The sequence below is a fragment of the Lepisma saccharinum genome, chromosome 20 (assembly GCF_977018435.1).
Source record: "Lepisma saccharinum chromosome 20, izLepSacc3.1, whole genome shotgun sequence".
NCBI classification, from domain to species: domain Eukaryota; kingdom Metazoa; phylum Arthropoda; class Insecta; order Zygentoma; family Lepismatidae; genus Lepisma; species Lepisma saccharinum.
The window spans coordinates 42894262-42914517 of NC_139248.1; the positions used below are offsets into that span (position 1 = coordinate 42894262).

A 20256-nucleotide genomic window follows, 5' to 3' on the forward strand; every position below is an offset into this window, starting at 1 on the left:
CCTTTTGATTTTTTTTCTGGGAAATCTTAAAAATATAAGAAAATTTAAGTAGATAAGAAATTTTATGTGAAATTTTTGGGACAAAACATTCATTTTATGCATTTATGAGCGAATATTAAGAAATATGTATTTACATAAAAAAAATGGAAAATATGTTTTTTTATGTGAAATAAAATTTGATATATAGGCTCCAATTACTATGATCGGAATTTGTAACTCACTTACGAGGTCATATCTACTCGCAGAAAAAATATTTATTTACCTAAAAATCCGAGCCCTAGTCATAACGTCATTGGTGTTTCCTTTGTGTTTGTTTCTCTATCACAGTATATTTCTTTTCCATAGTTCCGGTGTCCTATTTTTTTACCGACTTATCTAGGATTTGTTTAAAATTACGGATCATGAGAAATATACGATTAAAGGCAAGGCAAAGGTAATAGTCCGGAATAGACAAATCGAAACTTATAGTTAGTTGAAAGGACAATTGGTCATTGTTGATTACAATTATAGAAATAACTTGACCGAAATACTTGGTTTTCTTTTACATACATTTTTGTAATTCTTTTTGTGCACCTTTCCATTCCTACTTGAACAGGTAAACTGTAAATAAAAACTCGGCATGGTTTCCTTCAATTCATTATTACAGTATACTGTATCTCTACGGATACGTCGAACGCAACGTACAGCGCAGCAAACGAAGTTCTCAACCCCGAAAGCACACACAAACAAGCTATGTACCAGTTTCAACTTCCTTCCCTCTTGAAATGGGCACAAGACCAATGCGCTATAGTGGAACCACAAGGAAAGAAACCTGCCCAGAACCTCATCGCGCTGGCGGGTGGGGAAAAGGGCAGGGGGAAGGAGCCTTCGGCGCGGCCAATGTCAGTGTTGCCACACCTATTGATTTCTTGGGAGAATTCCTTAATAAACTATTGCTATGGCACCTCCAACGGCCTGCAAAAACACGTTTCCTGCTCATCTTACTTGAACATGAAGGGGAGAGGTAGAGTGGAACTCCACTCAGCCATGAAAAGTGCTGTTTGAACTGTGAAATTATGCCAAACGATACTTAATTGTGCTAGAACATTATTATTATTTTATTACTATGTTACTATTTTTAGATGCTTGTATTTTATCCCACCCGAAAATCTATTTCTATTTTAGTTATTTTACGTCGCTTTTGTGCCTCTACGGGTAAGTATGACAATATGGATGAATGAAAAAATGATGAAATGGATGAAGTGACACAGACACAGTGAAACGTCCTTGCCTTACTAGGTAGAAACACTGACTTCGGAGCGTGGGCAAATTATTTTATACATGTGTGTGTGCATGGGCGTCCGGAAGGGGGGCAAGGCGGGGGGGGCGTGCCCCCCCTGGAAAATGAAAGTCAACCAAAAAATATGTATTTCACACATAATTTCATTTTAGCCACAATAATTTGTGTTAATTATTGCATGAACACCATAAATTCATATTTGAGCAATGTTTTTTAGGGAACAACACTATTTTTGGGGAAATTTTGCCTTCGTTTGCCCCCCCTGGAAAAAAATACCTTCCTATGCCCCTCCCTGGAAAAAATCCTGCGGACGTCCATGTGTGTGTGTGTGTGTGTGTGTGTGTGTGTGTGTGTGTGTATGTATATATTATATAATGTATATATATTGAATGCAGCAACATAGAGGCAGCATAACTGACGAAGAAAGCATGTGAGTGTTAATAACAATAAATTTGCTAGAGATCGAAGCGGCATAGTTCAATTGCAAAGGAAATAATGCACCCCCTTCCCCGTAGTTGCTTCCAACTTTCATCGGCTTGAAATTACTTAATTTTCTATCCTTAATATACTATTCTAAACTTAAATACTTCATTTTCTACAAAATTATATAGCGGCATGGACGTCCAAAAGGAAGTGCAAGGATGGTCGCCACCCCCTCCCCTTCTGGAAAATGAATGTTGACATAAAAGTAGCTATTATTTCAGATGTATGAGAGTTGATTTCAGTCACAGTAATTTACATCCATCATTATAATAGGAATGTATGAACGTTATAATTTCAAACTCAAGTGGCGTTTTCTGAGAGGGCAACATTATTACGGGGCAATATACCCTCGTTTACCCCCTGATAAAAATACATTGTTTCCCCTTCGCTGGAAAAAATCTGCGGACGTCCTCTTACACCCCCCCCCCCCACTGCGAACGCCTATGCCACCCCCCGTCCCCGTCGTTCATCCGCTACTATTCTCCCGATTTTTTCAAGTGTGACCTGGCAACACTGCCCCGAGCACCGACAACGGCAGGGAAGATGCGCGAACTCATTTGACGGAAGGTTTTTTTCCTTGTGGTCGAGCTATAGCCGACTGCACAGAGTCACCTGTAAGGAACACGAAATACGGCACAAAACGAAGCTGTCTGTTGTATGGGGGAGGTGGGTCGGACAAATCCGCAAAGCAGAGAAACTGATTGCTTGAAATTATTCGTAACACATTCAACACATAACATTCAAACTCTTATATCTAAGAGTCACAATACAAAATAGTACATCTCAATACAGAAATACTATTTACGTAATTCATATTTCAACTTACATCAAATGAACAATTTACGTACTATAGCTCTCTCTCTCTCTCTCTCTCTCTCTCTCTCTTGAGCCAAAACAACATTCTTGTATTGTTTTACCAATGTTTAATGTGCATGATTGATTGATTGATTTAGTTCATTTTACTTCTCTTCTTTGTTGCTTTTGGCTAATCGCGAAGATGGGATGATCGATGTTATGATTAAATTGATGAACGATACACACAAAGATTGTACACTCGCCTCACTTAGTACTTCGGCAGTTTGTTTCTTTATACAGCATATTTGCAGAAGATACAATTCAACATACAAGTGTATATAACAAACTTATTACTAACTTCGTTGACCCTGTACAAGCCCATGCCGGGATTTGAACCACCCCACGGATCCCTGACGTCATAGGGTGCTGTGCTGTAGAGCGACCACAAACACAAAAGCTACGGCCAAAAGTCCCCGCGCACCTCCCTTTACCCGTTCGACTAGGGTCAAAAGGAAGCATGATCCACTCTGTCCCTCCCCTCCAAGCGGGGGCGATCATACAGACAAACAACTAGAGTACGTGGAAACAGGACTGCAGGCTCTTTTCCATGTGGTTCTACTATAACCACTCCGTCACGGAAGTCGGCTTTAATGTGCACATTCCCATTATTCATAGTTGCATTACAGCATTCGTGTAAAAACAAACCTTTACCGGATCGGAGCGTGCTGTCAAAAGCACCACGCTCCGCTCCGGAGCGGAGTACTGCTGTATCACGCTCCGCTCCGGATCGGAGCGTGTATCCCAGAAAGCCGAACCACTCCGCTCCGGAGCGCTCCTTTAGTACGCTCCTCACTCCGCTCCGAAACCCTGATTACAAGAGCTTCAGTGATACAATTTGGTTCACTGATAGACTTACCTAATGATCAGTCCTTAATTTCTTACCCGTCAAGACCAACAATTGGACTCACATAACATCACGTTATCTCACTAATTATAGAGTTGAAAATTAAAATTCACTTGTGTTGGAAATCTTACAAATACTAATTAAACACGTCACAAATCACCTATATTGATTCAGGTAGTTTCTATGGGAATTAGTCATTCGATTGTCAACAATCAACAGCAATTTAACCTATCGATATCTTAATAACCACTGAAGCTATAAATGTGATACTATTAGGTGAAATGAAAGGGCTCTATAATTCGAATTAATCTAAAGTAACGCAACGTAATATTCGACGCATTGAAATAGCTGGCTACCTATTACTATTTTAACACGACATAAATTATCTGGATCAACTCCTTTAACTTGGTGCTTCGACTGATCAATAAATAGACAACTTCATGGCATATTCTCGATCAGCCTGTTGCCCGACCCTGTGGCCGAGTGGTTAGCACATCGCGCTGCGACGCCAAGGGTCCCGGGTTCGAATCCCGGTCGGGCTTGGTTGTTTGTGAATGTCCATTCATCAATTTCATCATTTCATCACTCATCTCCATCTTCGCAAATTAGCCAAGAGGCACAAAACGCGAAGTAAAATAAACTAAATCAAATCAAATCAAAATCGATCAGCCTGTCCATTTTTCTGTTCGAGCCAACAAGTAAATCATTCGATACTTATTGGTTGTTCGGTTACAAAAACAAAACTGGTACACTCTATGAAACTTACCAAATACTAGTTCATGTCAACCTAAAGTATATTTCGTAGTTAATTTAAAAGGCAACAAGTAGTAATGACTGATCGTGAGTCAATGTGAGCACGCTTTAATTTATGCCGCCTCCATAAGTACTACCACACATGACCAAGGAAAAGCATTACTTTGTGTAACTTTGACGCTCCTATGGAATATGTTCGAGCATCATCAGTTTATACCGATTGGAATGTTTACGCAAGTAAAGCTCATTAACATTCACTGCCTAATTTCTGTTGCTTCGTAAGTACGTATGTCTACGTAAAAAGCAAGTTCATGTGTTCTAGGTGTTTAGATTAGTTATATTTAACTAATTACGGCTGATTACAGACTAATGCGTATGAAATATGGTTCTATATGAGTATGAGTGAATTATTCTCATGTGTATGGTGTATCTGAAACGTCAAAATGGTACAAAAACTAACGCAGAACCCATTTCAATAGCTAGAAAACCGTCTGTAATTGTTGCTATGAAGTCATTTCAATTTATTCATCTATAGCATAGGTTTCAAAAAATTATTCCATAACGACAATATAAAATGTGGTTTACAATATTAAACTGACACTCATTTGTGTGGATTCAAGGACGCTGATTCTTTGATGATCAAAATGAAGCTTAGAAACATTGTACACATTTAATTCATAACAGTGATTTGCGAATTTGTTAAAGTACTGTAGGAGAAAATTTCAATACGAAACACGCACCTCTTAATCTGCTGTATCCCGGCTCGATGATATCAGCAACTCTGAGAAGATTTTTGCAAAGGTCGATCTTCCTTTCAAGAAGGACATCGGGCAGCTCGTCTAGCGTGTAACCAGGAACGCGTCCGTACATCTGGGACAGGGAGTGCCTGATGGCAGTGTGGTGGGCATGGAGTGGGTGAAGGACGCTCTTGTACTTCTTGGCCATCAGCTCGAAGGTTTCGACGTCGCTGGGGTCCGTGGAATCGATCTCCTCCTGGATGACAGCGTACACCTTCCTCACCGCGTTGCCGCTGGTGGCGAACGGGCAGTGCGTGCATTTCCACTCGGCTGCGGGATTCAACGGGTCCGTCGAGAGGACCAGACCGGGATCGCACTTGGTGCACTTCAGGGTGCTCAGGTGCGAACCGAGCTCCGTTGGATCTTTGCAGCGGTCGCAGTCGCAGTCGAAGAACTTGCTAAGCTTCAGGTGCTCCCGACGTATCAGCGTCGGCGACAACGTATGGGTGTAGGTCGTCGTGATCTCCTGCCCCTTTTCTATCTTGACGGTGGCCCTGACGACGATTCTGTAATTCTTGTATATGGAGTGGATGGTGTTGGAAAGGCAGCTGTGAGACATGATGGCAGTCTGGGGGTAGATGCCGCGAATGCTGGTCCCTCGTCCTCTCGCCTCGAACGCGTTCACCTCGAGGATGCCGCAGATGGAATGGATCAGATCTTCGTCAAATCGGTCGGAAAGCTTGCACGCTTTGCGGAGGAAATCCACGACGTTCACCTGGTTGGCGTCCCAAGTGGGCGTCTGCTTTCTCAGCTCGTTGTGCGTCTGCATCATCTGCACTTCCTTCTCCCACCGTTCCTGGTCTCTTTCCTTGGCCAGGAGGAGCCTGAGAGGCGTTACGCACTCGTACATCTGACTGTTGGCCGTGTAGTCGTTGTCTGCTGCCTGGAATCGAACTCCCGCTTTCTGGAAAATCTCGCACTCGTTGTCCTTGTGGTTGTGATCATCCTCGCATTCTGCCCCGCACACTGGCCACCCGCAGCGAGAGCACAGGTACGAACCGTCGACCGCTGTGTAGCACCCCAAGCACACGGGTGTGGTGTCTTGCTTTGGTCCTACGGCTACAGGCATTTCGTCAATTATGGTTTCCCCAGGTTCCAAGGTCCGTGCTGCTACAGTGTACCTGGAAAATTCAAAGATAAATACAGGTTAAACCTTGTATGCTTCAATATTATGCGCATAATACAAATAAAAATTTGTACAAGTACAAAGTAAGGAGTTCATAGTGCATCACTAAATGTAAAGAATACTATTTTATTTCCGAAGCATCTAGCTTTCATAGTATTCTTCAATTCACAGCTACAGAAGGAAGATAAGTATAAATGGAGATTCCAGACCGAAGCGACACACGACACTTCCCGCTTTGGAACGAGCCAATCAACAGCAATATTTCACACCATACTGGTATGGCAGGCCGCATGAAGCTTTGGCCAAATCTTCAAATTCTCCCTTATTTTTTTTTTTTATGCGACACTTACAAAATTTCAGTGGAATCTTTACAAATCAGAAGTTCCCATGACTGTACTTACTATTCCAACTTAATTTTACTTAAACTGTACAAGCAGCACATGAAATGTCTAAATATCAAAAGTTATCCGCATTTTCATTATCTCATTTATCTTATTTCTCTGTATCATTTTTCTGCCCCTTTCAGTTCGAATTGAATGATGAATGATGAAATTGATAAATGGACACTTACAAACATCCATGCCCAGGCCAGGATTCGAACCCGGGACCCCCGGCGTCGTAGCTCGACGCTCCACCACGGGGGCCGGCCAAAGTCAACCGTGTTAATAATTATTAACTATAATTATAATTTGGGATGCATCTTGATCTCCGTGTTGTTTAGTGGCAGAGGTAATGAAATCACTGAAACATTACTTTTTGACTCTTTGAAAGTCGTTGAGTTGATTGAGTTGGTGTTTTAAGTCCACTTTATGCACAGTAAGGCTAATCGGGATTGCAGCTACAGTTTAAAGTGAGATCCGAACCACTCTGTGCCCTCCATTGATTACAATGAGACGTTGCTACCACTGCGCCATCGGGGATGCTTTGAAAGTCATCGTCAGGAATGAAACGAACGAATCAAAAAGGAAAGAGTTGTGTTCAGGAAATGAATCAAAGCTATTTTTTTTCACGTAAAAGCTTTGAACGACAGTAATAATATTAATATTTATTTAAGTGATGAGCACGATTTGACAATCATGTATGTCAAAATTGGTTATACAAAATTACAAAATTGAATACATAATTATAAAAATAATACAGTGGCTCCTACAATCTTAAGCATCATCATAAATTCAAATTGTATGTTTCAACAAGATCAGCTACTAAACCTCTGGCCTTATTTAGACCTGTAAGAATTGAGATATATCTATGGGAATATTTGGGAATTTTATAAGATATACTAGCTTATTACCCGGCGTTGCCCGCGTATTTATTTATCCCAATATTCTATTAGACAGGAAAATAATGAATTCTAACTATAGTGCAAAATGAACTTGGAGTTGAACGGCATTGGGAGTGTCACTATTCATCTTAGCGACCCCGTAAACTATGGATTCCACACTAATATCGGTCGTTTTGCATGTCACGCACTTCCCACCCCCACCCCTAGGGGTACCATGGGTGTCTTGGAGTTCAACGGCATTGGGATTATTCATCGTGATTATTTTTACATGCCACCCTTTCCCACCCCACCCCTAGGGGTGCCAGAGGTGTCTTACCCCAAAAATATTATTTCCAGATTGCAAGTGATATGTATACCAAGTTTGATTGAAATTGCTCCAGGCGTTCAAGAGTTATGCCGGAAAAAACACGCATACACACCCACACACACAGACACACACACAAACACATACATCCATTTTTATATATATAGGTTGATTATTCAAAACTTATTCACTGTCAATTTGGAAAGTTGACATCTTCTGTACTAAATTTATCCTTTTCATTTTTCTTCTTTCTTCTAAGGTAAACATATTCAACTATGTTAACCATTCAGAGTAATGTTGGTGAAAGTATTTGTTTTAAAAACTTTGTGCATAATAAATAACCTGATAAAAAGTTTTTGAACTGATTCAACTTTTTGAAGGTTACCGGTGACTGTCAGAAACCATCATTCATTAGCATATTCAAGAATAGGACGAAATCGTTTTATACAGGTATATTAATTTATCTTCTCTTTTAAAAACTTTCCATGAAAAAAATATATAACCAAGCATCTTCTTTGCTCTTTTGCAAATTTCTGAAATGTGCTCATCAAATATGAGAGAGGAGTCCATTAATATTCCTAAGTCTTTATGACTGTCGCACACTTGGACTTTATTTTGATAAATATAATAGTTGGAGACTATGTAATGAACTTCCTTAGTACATCTTAAAACTTTACACTTTTTCAAGTTAATTTCCATTTCGTTAATCTTGCACCAATATGTCATTCTATCGAGATCAGTCTGAAGGTGAGCTACATCATTATTTGTTAAAATACTCTTAAAAATTTTTATATTATCTGCATGTAGTAAACATGTGCTAGATTTAAAACATAAAGTAACATCATTGATAAAAACAGCAAATAGAATTGGGCCAAGTGGCGACCCTTGAGGTACTCCACAAAGTATTTCTTTTTTAGAAGAAGTTTTTTCACCAATCTTAACAGACAAACTTTTTTACTAGAAAGTTGAAAAACCATTTCAGAAATCGTGGTGATAATCCCATTTGGTCGAGTTTATAAATTAATAGCCGATGGCTGACACTATCAAAGGCTTTCGCCAAGTCAATAAATAAAATATCACTCTGGGATTGCTTCGTAATGTTAGATTTAAGAGAGACTATTAAAACCAATAAATTTGTAATATAGACTTTTTCTAAAAAAAAACATGCTGATTTCCATCAATATATTGTTTTAAAGAGAAAGACAAATATTCAGCAATTATGTGTTCAAAAAAATTTACCATGGCGTTTAATATACAGGGTGGCTCAATAAGTCACTTAACACCCTCAGTACAAGGCCACTGCGGCATGGAATGTGATGGCGATGACCAATCATTGCCTGGCCAAGGGGGAACCACATTGATGCCACCCACACGGTCGGCGGCCATCTTGATGTCCGCCATCTTGAATTCAACTTCAGAATTTTAAATGGGAAGGGGGTCGTGCGACATATCAAAATGGGCTAGAATTTCACGAGAAACGCAATGGTGAAGGTTTTTTCGACGTATCTCTAACCAGTAAAAAGTTATGACTGAATTCTTGTACCAATTTGCTCCTTTTCGAGGTGTTAGAAAAATGCCTTAAAATTTGTTTAGCGCATCGGTAATGCATCGAGATCAAAGTGACGTCTAGGGAGAGAAGTTCACATGCCATTGCACACGATTTTAATCGGATACATCCATGAAGAGCTGCGCATTATAAATGGTTGTCGCGAACAATTTACAGTGTGACGCTTCCATTAAATGAAAAGTCCTTCACAGTGACAAGGCTAATGTTTATGTTCAGAAGGAAGTTCATAAACAGAATATTTGATGCTTTTTATATGATAACCCATTTTCGACAGATCAAAGCTGAATGGTTAGTGTTGGTAAGTTAATGGTGTGGCGTGCTGTGTGGAACACGATTGGTTAGTCAATTTTCCATCAACGGAACCTTAAATGCTTAGGGCTACTTGGATTTGTTAAATAAACAGTTTTTTTCATCCTTGCCTATGGAAGAAGGTACTTTTTACAGAGTTTTTTCAATAAGGAAGAACACCAGAACACTTATGGGAACGTTATCAACCTGTTTTTGTCCAAAGTTAGTTATCAGATGACAAGGGTCGCATATTCTGTTTATGAACTTCCTTCTGAACATAAACATTAGCCTTGTCACTGTGAAGGACTTTTCATTTAATGGAAGCGTCACACTGTAAATTGTTCGCGACAACCATTTATAATGCGCAGCTCTTCATGGATGTATCCGATTAAAATCGTGTGCAATGGCATGTGAACTTCTCTCCCTAGACGTCACTTTGATCTCGATGCATTACCGATGCGCTAAACAAATTTTAAGGCATTTTTCTAACACCTCGAAAGGAGCAAATTGGTACAAGAGTTCAGTCATAACTTTTTTACTGGTTAAAGACACGTCGAAAAATGTGGTTCCCCCATTGGCCAGGCAATGATTGGTCATCGCCATTTTCACATTCAATGCCGCAGTGGCCTTGTACTGAGGGTGTTAAGTGACTTATTGAGCCACCCTGTAGTAATTGGTCTATAGTTATTAATATCATTGTTTTTAGTTACAGGTAAAATAAACACATTTTTCCAGATATCTGGAAATATTCCAGAAGTAAGTGACATGTTGTAAATTTTAGTTAACAATGGTACAAAAATATATTTGTTTACTTTCAAAATAAAATTAGGTATGCCATCAAGACCTATCGAAGACCTGACTTTAAGTTTGTTAATTGTATCACTTACATCCTTTTCCTAGATAACGTACATCAATCAAGTTGGTGTATGAATGAAAATTAATATTTTAACATTTACATGACTTCTTTTTGAGAAAGATTTGTGAAAAATCTCACTAAAAGCATTAGCAATATAATATTCATTATCATAAATAATTTCAGTGATAGTATTTTCTCTCTTCTTTCTATTAAAGTGAAACCAAAAAGCATTCTCGTCACCATTAATATTGTTTTCTAAGGAGGAATAGTATTGCTCCTTCATGTTAGAATATTCCTTTTAAACATTTTCCTTAATTGGGAATAAGTACTGCAATATTCACACTTATTTGTAAGTTTAAATTCATCGTGATATCTTCTCATTTATTGATGATTCCCTTTAATTTTCTTGTCATCCAAGAAAGTTGATTGTTTGTTCTTTTAACTTTTGAAGGAATATTGTTCTTTAATATCGTATACACATTTCTAGTCAGATCAATAACAGATTTCTGTATATCATTAGATATTTCAACCATATATGGTAAATGTAACAATTCATTATAAACATTCACATAATCACTTCCAGCGAAATTAGACATCTATAAATACTAGTTTCCCTTGTATCTGTATTATCTTTTTCAAACCTATCCAATTCAAAATAAAATGAGAACGGTGGCTGAAACTTATCAATTTTAGATAAAGGATATTCATTAAAACTAATGTTACAAGTGAAAATGTTAGTGAGTAGAAGGTCTAAAACACAAAAAGGCAGTGAAGGGTCATACCATACATTGTGCTGAACTAGATTTGAAAGTTTTGCGATTTCAACAATTTTTTCAGCCTTCCTTTTAACATAATAATTAGAGCAATACAAACTTTCCAGTAGCCCAGTCAATTCCACCAGCATTAAAATTTCGAACTAATATTATTTATTGTGTAGAAGTAACAATAACAGAAAAATAATATACAGGAAGTTGCTGTATTGATAATTCGCTGAACATGTCCTATTAAGTTATTAAGTCGTGAGTCTTGGTGTCACGCGAATGGCAAAATTACCATCCACTTCTGCAGGACTTATAACATTTATGTTATATATATAAATAAATATATTTAGAACTAAACTCCATGGCGCAACAACCCCTACAGGCCAGGACCTGCCAGATCTGCTTGTTGATTGGGTGACGCGTGGTCAGCGGATCGAGTCCCAGCTGTTTTCTGGCTTTCGAGACCGAAGCCAGCTACTTCTTCTTATCAAGTTGCTCCCTAATTGTGCTCACGACGCTAGGTCAACGCCGAAAGTTTGGAGCCTCTCACTGGTATTCACACCCGGGACCGCTTGCATCAAATGCGAGAGCTGTAACCATTTGGCTACTCAGGTACATAAACACATGCACTTAGCCTCTGGTAATACTGAACAGACAGGAGATAATATGGTTACCTGCACGTAACAAGGAAGATAAATATATTTTGATACAGTTGCTACTAAACATGCAGGTCACCATGTTGTCTCCTATGTGTCCACTATGGTCGGAGCCAAATACACATTTGACACACACACAGGAATATAATAGGAAAGGTGCCAGAAGGGCGGAAAGAACAAAAATTGAGAAGTAGGAAACAGTAAACACTTACCACAAATGAAATATTAATCCTATATTTTATTTGTTGTAAGTGTTTGTCTCCTACCTCTCAATTTTTGTTATATATCTTACAAGAGTTATGTGTCCACTTTTTTTACGTTACTCGAGTTGCCACCCACAATATTTCTGTCTATTGGTTTATTTGTTGGTACAGGCTAATCTGGTCTGAACAGTCTAAAAGTGGGGTCCCAATCACTGTGGAATGTGCCTCCACTGACGATCAAATCTAGGTTCCTTGATTACAAAGCGACCACGTCACTACTACGCAATTGGGGCGGCTCTGCTGTTCACTGGTACCTAAACCGTTGTTGCCTTAGCAACTTTAAAATATTTGATGAAGTAACAAGCACGAGTAAAGTGCCGCAAAACAAAATGCAATCAAATCTTTAAAACTCACCCCTGACACATCCTTATATTCTGATTCAGTTCCTTCTCGCCTGAAGCTACAGCATTAGCCATTTCAGTATTCTGCGATTGTCAGATCCAAGAACACTGCGAGGTAGTTCGTATTTTCGGCACCGATCAGGTAAGGAGCTCCCTATTTCCTGGAGAGTGGGTGTCCTGAACAACGAGGCATTGAATAACCAGCCCACAACTCATGCCATGCTTGGATCCAGCCAGATAAATATTTTGGACGATTGCTGTTTTTTTGCTGAGATATAATTTCTTTTAGAAAAGAACTAACCATATTTTTAGCCCAGTGTTAGCAGAATTGGTGTTGATCGAATGGGAGAAGAAAGTGATCGGAAAAGGAGGGGAAAAGATAATTCTATTCTGCAGATATGTGGACGATTGTTTCGGCATATGGAGGGGAACAAGGAGGCAGCTGGACATATTTGTCAAAGAAATAGAAGATGAAGCACGAGGGATGTTACTGGAACTTGAAATAGAAGACGAAGAGAAATTAAGTTTCCTAGATATAATGATGAAAAAGGAGAGAGGAAAGGAGATTGAGACCACTTGGCATCAGAAAAAGTGTGCAGCTGGAGTCTTCTGTCACAAGAGAAGTGATGTGAGTGAGGGGACAAAAAATTTTTTTATAAAGAATATGGAAGACAAAATCAAGAAAATATGCACGAAAGAAGAAGAAAAAGAGAAAAAGATAGAGAGTCTATGGGAGCAACTAGAAAAGAATGGGCACGAAAAGAAAGACAAACGACGTAAACAGAAGAAGAAGGAAGGAAGAAGATAAAGAAACAGGAGAGGGGAAAGACAAAGAAAAAGAGAAGTGGTTTGGTATAAGGAATATGGGGAAAGCCACTGAGACGATAAGCAAAGTACTTAGAAAGGCGGGCATAAAAACGTACAGAAAGGGAGGCCGCAGCATTTTAAGGATAGCGAACAAGAAGAAGGAAGAAAGCAGAGAGGAGGAAGGATGAAGGAATGTGAAAGTGTGTACATAGGGGGAACAAAAAAGAGACTGAAAGACAGGTTGAAGCAACATAAGGATGACGTAAGATTAAAGAGGGAGAAAATTTCTATATTCAAGCACACAAAAGAAACGGGACACGACATAGAATGGGAGAAGGCTAGGATTATAGGGAGGGAGAAGAGACGAATAGTGAGGAAGTGGAAAGCGGCAAAGGAAATAGAGAAAAAGGAGAAGAAGAAATAATGAACTGGAATGGGGGCTGAAAATTAACAAAGAATGGAAAGAAGTGCTAGAAAGAGTGGAAAGGATGAGAGAATGGAAGGAGGAAAGAAGAAGGAAGAGTAACGAAGAAAGAAAAGAGGAGGGAAGGAGTCCAGAAGATAAGGAACCTGTCTATGTCCAGAAGTGGAGGAATTGATAAGGCTCAACTCAACTCAACTCAACTCAACAAAGTTTTACAGCTTAACATATGGCTGTTTATGTCCAGTATACAATTGATAAGGCACTCTCTCACCAGGTATCTATCAATCACATGTCAGGTAGTGTCAATTACCTGTCAGGAGATTCCACACTCAGGAATTCCTGACAGCAAATGGAAATGTCCTAATATAAGGACTGGTGCCTTCGTGTTCATTTGTGTATGGACCCTGTACTGGGAGTGTATATATAAGATGATGGTTGTATCTTTCATCAATTTATTGTAAATATTTGTCTGAAGAAGACCCTGTTAGAGGATGGAAACGTTACGTTTTTATGTATATTTTTTATACTAAAAAGTTTGCCTTGATCAGCATTTTAATGTTTTATTAACATGGAAACAAGGCTTAACAGTGTTACCATATTTTTAGATTTCATTCTCAGGATTCATAACTCTGCCAATCGTTCTATCAGTCGATTGCGTGTAATGAAAACAGACAGCAGAGAATTTACGTTGATTTTAGCTTTTTGTCTTGTTTAAGTCAACACAAACGAGTTTACATTCCCTGTTCCACTCTAATTGCAACTTAGTTCCTTGACATTGTTACAAGCAGCCACGCCCCTCGCGTATCTGCCAGCACGTGGGAACCTAATGTTCGCGAGAATCGATTAATTATGTCAGGAGCTTTATTACCTAGATCCTGGTGTGGAAAGATTCAAATTAAGGACATACAAACTTTCCAACTACGAATTTTAGAGGGACAAACAGTCACACTGGAGCAGGCTAGGCTGTGTCTCGGTGTTACTGTGTCAGTGAATCTTATCTAAGAAGCTAGGTAAAATCAGGACGAAATTTAAAATAAAATACTTACTAGATATGTTGCTATAGACATAAGACAATACGTTATGTACTTTCCAAATTATGTCTATAATACAAATAATAAAAATTTATAAAATAATTATTTCAGACTTAGTTCACACATTCAAATATAATATTTTAAACTTATTCAAACGCTTAATAGTTGATATGGCAAGAAATTTTATTTTAACACCAATATTGACAATTTACAAATCACTGTTCTTTTAATGTGCTTTCCTTTTCTTATATTCAATATTTATTCAATGATAGGTTTAACTATATTGATGCATGATATTTCCACACAGTGGCGTGTCCATGATTTTCGAAAGGCGGGGGGGGGGGGGTGTTACATATACCTTTTTAGTACGCAGTTCTCATTTTGCCTTTTCTCCCTGCCTTTAAATTTATATAATTTAGGAATACTGGGCCAAAGGGGGTTATAACCCCTGCTATTCTTCTTGGGCACGCCACTCTTTCCACACCAAATTCTTATTGACTTCCTTGCAATATGATAATGAAAAACATTAATATAGCTGAGTCAGATTTCTGAATTTGTGTTTTAAGTCCACTTTATGTACAGGTAAGAAAATCGGGACTGGACGTACAGTTTAAAGTGGGATCCATACCACTGTGCAATGTGCCTCCACCGAGTAATTTAATATACAGTAGCTTTCAATGTGACCATGTGTACTGTATTTTGCCCTTATAAGCTCGTTTGATGTTCAGAAATATTTGACTGTAATGGTGAGGCTGCTCGAGTTTAATATGTAATACAAAATAATTATTTTTACTAGAATTTTTAGAATTTTAAATATACAATTTGTAATTGTGACAATTTTCAAATATCAAAGTAAAATTGTACACTGAAAATGTTTCACCTTCGTCCATTCATCGAAGTCAACCATGAAAATCTAAAGAAAACTTGGAGAGATTTTAAGAGGTCCCTCAGGGAAGAGTCATCCGTTATTCATAACATGAACAAGTAAAATGTTGTGTCCACTTTTCTCCTTCCCTCTATCCTATTTGTTCTATTCTTCGTTTATTCACACCTCGGGACTCAATATGGACCGTGCGCATTTTCTCTTTCATACATCAAAATAAAACTATTATTTTTGTCCTTGTTTTACTGTATTCCCAACACACCATATCCTTCGAGACGGAAACCTGTATTTGTGGAGAATAAAATATTTAAGCTTTTTGTTATTATTATTATTATTATTATTATTATTATACAAACATATCTCACGCCCCACCGAAAGAGAAGGGTCATTTTTACCTTCGGAAGAAGGCCGAAAACTTGGTTTCTTCCAACGGTTTGACTGGCGTTTGCATTCCTATTCTTTTGTCTTTTGTATGTCGTGCCAATGGATTCTCATTTCAATATGTAAAATATAAACATATGCGTTCGAAAGTGAGACTCTTAGTCAATCAATATTAATGAGGACTGATACCAACCAAATATAGACCACCGATGAAAAATATTTTCATATCGTTCACACGCGAATTTTAATCCAGTTGAACTTTTCAAAACTCTTCTGTTGTGTGACTAATTTTGTTCAAAACTCTCTCCCCTTCTCACTCTATCCGCTACCCCTTAAATAATTTTATCCTTGCAGTGACAGTCGGAAGGTAACAACTCATTTTTCTTCCCTTACTCGGGATACAGATTTGTTTTGTAATATCATACTGTAGCCTGCGTTCAGATATTTATATTTAAAAGAGTGGGAATTGTTGTAGGGAAGACGAAATACTGGATTTCTATGATGTTATTATGTCATGACAAATAACGGTAATAAAATCTACTAATTATTTAATCGTTATTTCATATTTTCTAATATTACTCCATTCTAATTTTTAATGCATGAAAATAAAATTGCTGACAGTTTGTTTGATTTGGGTTTTAAGTCCACTTTATGCATAGATAGACTAATCGGAACTGGCTCTACAGCTTAAAGTGGGATCAGAACCACTGTGCAATGTGCCTTCACCGGCTATCGAACCCAACCCCTTAATTACAAGGCGGCAACGTTACCACAACGCCATCGGGGAGGACCAAGACTAGTGACAGGAAGTAAACGTAGACATACCAAGAGATCCCAGCACCATTCGATTATAAACTCTCTCTCCCCCTTCGCCCCCTCTCTGTGTATGTGTAGTATGTGGTGTCATACCGATAAACCATTGCAAGCAGTTTCATGTTTGATGCAGCTAAATATAACATATAAGACTGGAATGTTCACGTAATCGCTATGGTAATGTACAGTAGACGGTTTGGATTGGGAGTACACTCTGGACCGAGTATGCGGTCATCACTAACTTGGACTCATTGTGTAAAATAAAGATCCAAGAACAACCAGATGCGTATGCCAAAACGTCAATCTCTTCAGTTTACATGTTCGTGGCTCTACACTTTTCTAATCGGTCGTGAGCTGCTGAAATTGTTATCCTTTCCTGTAATTGTTCAACTATTAAACTAAATCAGTACACAAAGATAGATTTATAAAGCTACAAACATTAATTTTAGGCAGTGCTTAAAAATGAAGAGAGGATGTCATCTCTCCTACTAGAGAAATGTGCGAAATACATGATCCATCATTTTCATTCTTCAAAGCGAGACGCCGAGACCCTGTCCTGCATTGTCACAACGGACCATAAAGAATATTATTATTTTTAATATATTATATATTATTTTGTAAATATTATTATATAAATATTATTGCTTTCCTTAAATATTCTACGTTAAATTGATTGGTTTCGTTATTTCTCTCTCTGTTTTCTTTCGTTAGGAATTGTTCAGAATGCTTTCAACTTTTCCTGTCCTAAAATAAAAGACCTGTGTTTGAGGAAATCCATCAGCATTCGTGGATTGTGGTAAAGCAACTTCTGTAGAGGCAAGTTCGAAGAATTGAATTCGATAGGGTTGTGATTTGGTTATTAAATTTCATTGAAGGAGTCAAATACAAAAGGAGTTACAAATTCCCACATGTTGGCCTCTAAGTGTCAAGTTTACGAGGTCTAGATAATAATAAGTGCATGCTATCTCTCGGGATGATTGTTAATCTATAAATATTAAATTCTGTTAAAGAGTTTGCGCATCCATGTAATGCAGTGTCATTCTAAAACTTGATTTCGGAATTCCGATATTTTTTCCTTTAAGTGTCAAGTTCACGAGGTGTAGATAATTAAATGTATACTATCTCTATGGGTTATTACTAACCTATAAATAATATATTCTGTGTAATTTAAGGCCACTTTTAAACTTTATTCCGGCTGGTTCATAATAACAAGGTTGCTTCGGTTTTGGAAATGATGGAGACTATCTAATTTCCCTGATGAAATAATTATAGTATTTCTGTTAAAATTACAACTCGAAACATAATTCTTGCTATTAATAACACATACGAAATGTTACAGTACTATAGATTAATGTTGATACCAATAAATATTTAATATTTATTTAAATATGGATTTATGAATTTATATTTTTTCTTCATACTTTCCTCGTCTTTGTGTTTTTATACTGTTCCTGCCTCAATGAATATAAAATATTTTGCATGTAACTGTGTTTTAAATTAACTTTTTATGTATTTTATCATAGTCATTAAATGGGTGCGAGCATTAGAAATATTTTACCCTTCATTATAATAAGCCACTGCTGTTATTTTTTTTTTTTTGCCCCTCATCGTTAAGTAAGGAACGAATACCCAAATATTAACTCTTAAAGAGGCACAGATTGATATATATCTTGCTGGTGTTTTCGTTTCCTTTCGTTCCAAACGTACATCGTGTGCGGCTGAATGATTGATTTTACCAGTTATGAGCAGTTAAGGAACATCTCCTGCTATCCTTCCCGTGCACGAAGCTCTAGAGCCAATATTTGTTACATAACCTCTAGTCGCCAGTTACGTCACACAACGTCACAATGACGCTAATAGAATCAGCGGCAACCCGAAATTAGTTGCTGCGGCTGCAGGTCTGGCTCTTCTGGTTTCAGATCGAGAACTTTCAGATCTTATAGTCGAGTTAAGAGAATAAATGCTTCGTGCTTACATATTATAGTTTCTGCCAACCTCCGTGGCTCTACGATGCCAGAGTTCCCGGATTCGAAACCCGGACTGGGCAGGTGTTCTTTGTGGATGTCCCTTCATAAATGTCATCATATCATCTCTTATCCTCATCTTCGCGATTATCCAAAAGTGGAAGAAAAGCGAAGTAAAATAAATCAAATTAATCAATCAATCAACATATTATAGTTTGATAACATCTAGTTTGCAAAGATCACAGTTCAGGCACGTATCCAGAGGGGGGGCTTAGGGGGCTCGAGCCCCCCCCGAAAGTTTTAGGTTTACACTAGATAAAATGAGTTTTTTTTGTTTCTTGTGGTGTGAAATAAAATAATCTGACAATAATTTAAGGAAAGAAATAATTATCGAGGCAAGACGGAGAATGTTCCGTAACCCTGTAATTGATAATAGCACGTATCCAAGATGGGGCACAGGGGGCTCGACCCTCTCCCCAGGAAAGTTTTCACTTTACGTTAGATAAAATTAGGTTTTTCGCTTCTTAAATAATGTGAAAATAATGTAAGGAGAGAGATAATTACCGAGGCAAGACGGAGCATGTTTTATACCCCTGTTATTATTAATAGCACGTAGCCAAGGTGGGGATGAGGTGGCTCGAGCCCCCCCCCTCTCAGGAAATTTTTAAATTTACACTAGATAAAATTAGATTTTTGGCGTCTTGAATAATGTGAAGATAATAAATTTATAAATCTGAGAGAAATAATTATCGAGACAAGACTGAGAGTGTTCTATAACCCTATTATTGTCAATAGCACGTATCCAAGGTGGGAATCAGGAAGCTTGAGCCACCCTTCAGGATTTTTTTTCTGTTTACACTAGATAAAATTAGGATTTTGGCTTCTTGAATAATGTCATGATAATTTGGGAGAAATAATTATCGAGACAAGATGGAGAATGTTCTATAACCCTGTTATTGTTAATAGCACGTATCCAAGGTGGGGTTGATGTGGCTCGAGGCCCCCTTCCCAGGATTTTTTTTATTTTACACTAGATAAAATCAGGTTCTTGGCTTTTTGAATAATGTGAGGATGATTTAAGGAGATAGACAAGTATCAAGGCAAGACGAAGAATGTTTTATAACCCTGTTGTTGGTAATATTGCACGTACACTTTTCTTGCGCTTTCGGTGATGTCTCAGCAAACTTGAGGACTATGTAGAGACTTGCCAGCATTTGGAAGCTGCACAACAAAGGTAGAGCCACACGTAGGGCGATTCGTTGTAATTTCTAATCTCTGGAAGGCGCGAGAGGGTACGTTCTTGAATGAGAGAAGGAGTCAATTACTGGCGATATTAACGAATCGTTTTATCTGCGGAACGTTCTACAATATAATGAGGATATAAATACGCCGATTCAATTTTTCGATTGATCTGTACAAAGAATCGGTTAATGAGATTTCAGAGGTAAGTGTGACAATTCATACAGTCGATTGGTGATCAGATCAGTCAGCGTCCTCT

General features: G+C 38.1%; 1 protein-coding gene across 2 annotated transcripts in view; it reads right to left on the reverse strand.

Moving 5' to 3' along the window:
- Positions 1-20256, reverse strand: part of SmydA-3 (SET and MYND domain containing, arthropod-specific, member 3) — a 32993-nt gene that overhangs the window by 5611 nt on the left and 7126 nt on the right. For both annotated transcript variants that reach the window (XM_083141426.1, XM_083141425.1), the window contains one exon: positions 4955-6132. In XM_083141426.1, coding sequence (XP_082997552.1) covers positions 4955-6080 — 1126 coding nt within the window. In that variant the 5' untranslated portion in view covers positions 6081-6132. The remainder of the gene's footprint in view (positions 1-4954; positions 6133-20256) is intronic.